Source organism: Coffea arabica, chromosome 1e, assembly GCF_036785885.1.
Source record: "Coffea arabica cultivar ET-39 chromosome 1e, Coffea Arabica ET-39 HiFi, whole genome shotgun sequence".
Classification (NCBI taxonomy): domain Eukaryota; kingdom Viridiplantae; phylum Streptophyta; class Magnoliopsida; order Gentianales; family Rubiaceae; genus Coffea; species Coffea arabica.
This window is the reverse complement of record NC_092311.1, coordinates 37,510,777-37,516,526: the sequence shown is the minus strand read 5'-3', so window position 1 is coordinate 37,516,526 and position 5,750 is coordinate 37,510,777. Positions and strand designations below refer to the sequence as shown.

General features: G+C 43.3%; 1 protein-coding gene across 1 annotated transcript; it reads right to left on the bottom strand.

Annotated features, from left to right (window-relative positions):
* Positions 1 to 591: 591 nt before the first annotated feature.
* Positions 592 to 5,485, bottom strand: LOC140016873 (uncharacterized). Its single transcript, XM_072070964.1, has 2 exons — positions 4,549 to 5,485; positions 592 to 668 (listed from the first exon to the last, which is right to left on the bottom strand). The coding sequence occupies exons 1-2, from the start codon at positions 5,483 to 5,485 to the stop codon at positions 592 to 594; spliced, it is 1,014 nt and encodes a 337-aa protein (XP_071927065.1).
* Between the last annotated feature and the right edge of the window lie 265 nt (positions 5,486 to 5,750).

Below are 5,750 nucleotides of genomic sequence, written 5' to 3'. Positions count from 1 at the left end.
AAAAAAGAAAATGGATGAAAAATGGAAGTTGTAATTTGCTGTTCAATATCAATTTCTGTTATTATAAACTTTGTTATTATCATTTATTTCATTTTTATTGTTATTAATTTCTGTTTAATTAGCAAAAAAAAAAAAAAAAAAATGCAGCATGCATGCTGCAATTTTTTGCAGCGTGCAAGGACGGCCAGGCTTGCCCTTTGGAGGGCTGGATGTGAGGGCCTGTCCTTGCCCCTCATCCTCACCTTACAAGCAAGGGTTTAGGGGTTTGGGAGGTAGGATAAATAGAAGGAGAAGACATCAGCCGCAAAGGGATTCTCGGGGGGAGAGTAAGAACGAAAAAGAGAACTGGGAGCTGAGAATTAGAGAGCATTGTCAAGCTGAAAGAAAAACTGAGCAAGGGTTTTGGGGATGAGAAGGGAGTGACGGCTAGGAAAACTGGGTTTGTCGGGCAACAAGAAAAGAAAATCGAGAACAGAAAAAGGGGAGTGAAACAATAACCGAGAGCTTAGTTGGTGGCTGGCGAAGCATCGACGGAGAAATAGCAAGGAAAGGACGAAGGAGCAGCAGCATCAGAAGAAGAAGGTTTTCAGTTCAACGAGGACCCTTACTATCGATCATCTCAGTTCCCATTTGGATCCTAAAAAGGGTGTAAAGGTAATAGCTTTTACCTGCTTTTAGTCGTTGGATTCATGAAATGCTGAAGTTACTCTTGTATGCGTTCATTGTGAATCTGTTTAAGATGATGGGACTATGAAGAGTCTGGATGTTGTTCAACGCTTTGATGACTGGTGTCGGAATTCCTTATGTGAATTTGGTTCTTGTTTTTGGGTCCTTAGGTTAAGAGCTTACTGAAACAAGTTTGAATCTTTTTGACTGGATTGCAGCAATTCGGACATGTCGGCCCTTTTTCTTTGTTTTTGTGGAAGCCGTGACTCAATTAACCTTCTTTGTCTTGGTTATCCATATTTGAATGATATACTATGAATAACATCTGAAGTTAGAAATGTATTTTGGGAAATTTCATAGCAGCGCATGCAGCCCTTTTCCTTTTCCTTAGATTACCGCAGGTTTCACCTTTTCTTTTGATGCATTTTATAGATGGCTGTTTCGATCAGGTTTTATGGAAATTAGATGATAATGACAATCAGTTTGAAGCTTGGTATTTCTGGTTTGAATGTTAGTTAGAGCTTCTCACATATTGGCATGTAAACCTGTCTAAGTTGGGGTAAAAAATCAAAAAAAGAAAAGCCGCATTTCATGTTTTTATCTTGTTAGCAGCTTACTAAAACTGGGTTTGGTCACTCTTTGCTAGTTCAATCTGATGTCAAGGGTGAAGAAATGGAATTTTTGGTGTTGAGTTTATATGTTTAAAGGCTGAAATCTTTGAGCTATGGTCGTTTGAACACTTTGCTGAAAATTGTTGCAAGCTTGGAAATAAAATGCAGCAGACTTCGCTCTTCAATGTTTGCTGATTTCTTCATATGTCTTTGCTGGTTTGAATATCAAAGTTGTGTGTGGAGTTGCTTAATCCCGAGTTAAGACTTTGGTTTGTGGAAATTTGATCAAAGCTTGTTTTAGTTTGTGGGATCTATGGTTGAAAACGAAAATGTAGCAGACATTCATTTCATTTTAGAAGCTTTAGTTGCAGAATTTGTTCTTTTACGTAAGTTTGCATGCAAGATATTTTCAAAAATTGCATTCAAACCCCAAGTCTCCCCTTAAGCCACTAAGGCCCAAAAACTTTGGAAATTTAATCAATTGGATCCCTTGTATTTTTGCAGCAATGCATGATGGCCCAATTACATTTCATGTTCTTGCAATTAGGTTCTAAAGTGTTTGCATTCGAATCATTAATTGATCTTTATTATTTTGGGGACCTCTGAAACTCTTTGATGATTCATTTTAACGTTGATTGTGATTGATTAGTGGTCATTATTGGGTCCTAGAAATGCAAGTTTGAACCATTCATGGACCTTCATTCACTCTTGGATTCTTGAGATATGATGCTTGCTTGGACTTTGTTATTTACTTGGAGACCTTTGAGTTCTTAAGTGCCTCAATTAAGTTCTAATTTTTTGCAAATAGATCTTAGAGTAGTTGAATTTCGAGCCATTACTTGACTTTTTCTCTTTGCCTTTGGACCTTTGAAGTTCCTAGAAGTGTTTGATAGGCTTGAGTGTTTGGTTAGTGTTCGCATTTGAGTCCTTGGTAGCCTCAATTTTCCAACTCGATTGCTTGTTTGCCTTCGTTTGTTTTGGTGGTCCTTAGAGCATGAACTTGTGAACCTTGTGTTTGAATGAGCTTATGTTTGCCTATTCTCTTTAATTTTTCCCAAATAAATTCGTTGCTTAACCTTTTTCTCGCTTTTGGACCTTAGGCATTTAAATGCTTCTAATTGTCCAATTCCATGTTTATGTGTTGGATTGCTTGACACTTGTTTGGTTTTGGACCTTTTAAAGTTCTTAAATGTTCGATGACTCGAATGTTTGGGTAAGGATTATGTTTGAGTCCTTAATAGAGGTTTTACTTGGAATTTGATTAGGCCATGCCTTCTCCTTAATCTTTAAGTACCTTTGACTACATTTAAGTTGCGATTTGAGGAATTTTTTTTTTTTTTATGATTTGATGAATGCCATTTGGATTATTTATATTTTATCATTAAAGTGGTGCCTTAACCTTTTGTTTTGATGGTCTTAGCTTAAGCCGTCTTTTTGTTATATTCTACTATTTGAGGTACCTTGACCCTTTTTATTATTTTGGAGGGTAAGTTAGTAATTTCACTACGTTAGGGCGTCACTTCAAGGGAGGTACACTCTATCCCTCATTTTGCACTTCATTTGACCCTATGTGCTCCTACGTGTTATGTGAAATTGCATGCCTACTCCGCTTTCCTTACCTCCTTGCATGCATTTACTGGCTTTTACTTTTATTTAAGATAGGGCTCGGAGAGCCTCTGGTCCATTTTCCCTTCCCCTTTATGCTTTTATGGGGTATGTGTACACCTCTTGGCTTGTAATAGATAGGGCTCGGAGAGCCTCTGGTCCATTTTCCCTTCCCCTTTATGCTTTTATGGGGTATGTGTACACCTCTTGGCTTGTAATAGATAGGGCTCGGAGAGCCTCTGGTCCATTTTCCCTTCCCCTTTATGCTTTCATGGGGTATGTGTACACCTCTTGGCTTGTAATAGATAGGGCTCGGAGAGCATCTGGTCCACTTCCCCTTCCCCTTGCTTGCTTGTTTTTGTCGCTACATGTTTAATTGCTTTATTAGGCTCTTGCATCTAGTCGAGCATGCTAAATGCTATGTGCTATGTGTTTACGAGTATTTTGGCATGTCTACTTGCTTTCATAGCCATGAATGAATGGAATGGATGAATGTACGTTTCCGCTAGTCCAACGCTAGTCGGAATTCATAGAATGGGCTAGTCCAACGCTAGACCCTTAGGGATTTCCCCTCATTAGCATATCATTTGATTGTTCACCACATATCATGCATTTTCCTTAGTTTTATCACTTGGCATGCTCCTCGAACCCCCTTTCCCTTCATTTTAGGATTTTTGCATATCATGATAGTTGTAGGGTTCATTTGCTTGAGTGTCCCCTTCCGATAAGGGAAACGAGCGAGTGTGGCTACTCGATAGCCTTAGCACGCTAGTTTCGCCTTCTAATCAAAGGGAAAATCAAGTCACGATTTAGGTCTCCCCGTACCCAATATGCATGAATTCCCTAGGCTCATGCATTCTAAGTCCACTCCATCATTACACTTTCACTTTTCCTCTCATTTGCACACGAACACTTCTTTGTCTCCACTTGCACACGAACCCTTTTATCTTCACTTGCACACGAGCATTTTATCTTCACTCGCACACGAGTACTTTCATCTACATTTGCACACCTTCACTCTTATCTTATTACTTTTATCATTTTTCTCACTTCACACAAACTCACGCTTTCACATGGCATGCATTCCACTCATTTTTCACGTCATTTAGGTTTAGGTGTGACCTCTTCAAAGGGATCATTATTGGGCTTCACAATTAATGTGGTTGGCACCACTCGACCTTTGAAGAGAAATTTCCCCCAATCCCCCTAGGTCTAGGTTTTTGCATTCATATAGACATATCCAATACGCGATACATACCTTGGGTAGAAAAATTAGGAAAAATTGGTTTAAGTCGCGCAACTAGCCTTAGCTAGGTCAAAGGGGTGCCTTGGATTCTATCCTTGCCTTCCCCTTTGTCAAACGTGACCCCCGAACCTTTTTCTTTGGCTTACGTGGACTAGGAGTCATTTTAAAAAGGGTTTTACTACTTTGCCTTTAAAAACACTTTTTGGGTGACTTGGTACACCCCAAATCTATACCAAGTGGCGACTCCGTTTTCATATTTAAAAAACCCTTTTTAAAAAATTTCATTTGGCCAAATCGTCGCTTTCCAAAGTCCCATGGCCTTTCTACTTTTCATTTTGCACCCGTTCACACCACACTTCACACACACATCACTCACACACACACAACACACACATTCATTCGAAAAGTGGGGCGCGACACCAGCGATGGTGTTTATCACCCCTGCTAAGTTCTGGATGTCTTGGTCGGGAGAGTGGCCCCGAGGTACGTCACGCCGTTCAGGGCGGTCGCGACGCTGGCCCTCGCTTCTGTCTCCGCGGTAGGTGCTTTCCGACTCCTGGCCCGGTCGACCTTGCCGCACGAATTGTCCCAGGAAACCGCGCCGGATCAGATCCTCGATCTCCTTCCGCAGGGTCCAGCATCTCTCCGTATCATGCCCGACGTCACGGTGGAAGGCACAGTATCGGTCTTGGTTTCTCTTGTTCCGAGGGGTCCCCATCTTAGGCGGCCGTTCCCCTAGGCCATCCGCCTCCATGACGGCCAGGATCTGGGTTCTGGGTCGAGTCAGGGGGGTGTACCCTTTCTCAGGAAGCGGCGGTTGAGCGGGGGCTTTTTCCTTGGAGAGTCGGTCAAAAACGTTCTTCTTGGCAGGGCCATTCTTGCTTTCAGGTGGGTTTCCCCGTCCTTTCCGGTTTTCGAGCTCCCGATCCGACTCCTTCTTCAGACGCGCTGCCTCCTCTGCGTTAGCGGCTGCGTGTGCCCTGGTCAAGAGCTCCTCCAAGTCTCCGGGAGGCTTTTCGGCCAACTTGTAGAAGAGCTCCTCCGCCCTGAGCCCGTTCATGAAGGAGGCCATCACCACCTTTTCGTCCTTGTCCCTGATCTGCAGGCTCTCCGTGTTGAAGCGGGCCATGAAGTTTCTCAGGGACTCGTCCGACTTCTGCCTGATTGCCATCAGGTAAGCCGCGTTCTTCGAATAAGTCTTTGAAAATACGAACTGGGCGACGAATTCCCTAGCCAGTTCGGGAAAATTTCGGATGGACCCCGGCGCTAGACCCTGGAACCAGAGCCAGGCCCTCCCCTTCAGGAACATGGGGAAAGTCTTGCAACGGATCTCATTTGCCACTGTTTGCAGACGCATGTGCGTCAGGAAGATCGAGAAGTGGTCTTCCGGATCGGTCGAGACGTCGTACAGCTCAATGTTCGTGATCTTGAACCTCCGGGGCAGAGGGTAGTCCTCTATTCCTCAGGTAAAGGGCGAGGCCGTTTAATTGTTCTCGTACAATTGCGGTCGCAAGATCTGCTCGAGTTCGTCTCGGACAGGTTTCCACTGGGGAAGGTTGCGCGGCCAGCTCTTGACAGATCGGTCGGGGGAGCGTTCAGACTCGTGCCGTGCAGGCTCCTGC

What these genes read in the sequence shown, in the direction of transcription:
- LOC140016873 (XM_072070964.1), bottom strand. Translation starts at nt 5,485, where the DNA reads ATGCGTCTGCAAACAGTGGCAAATGAGATCCGTTGCAAGACTTTCCCC. An exon ending in GGTGATAAACACCATCGCTG is followed by an intron (nt 669 to 4,548) that starts GTGTCGCGCCCC and finishes GACTAAAAGCAG; the next exon opens with GTAAAAGCTATTACCTTTAC.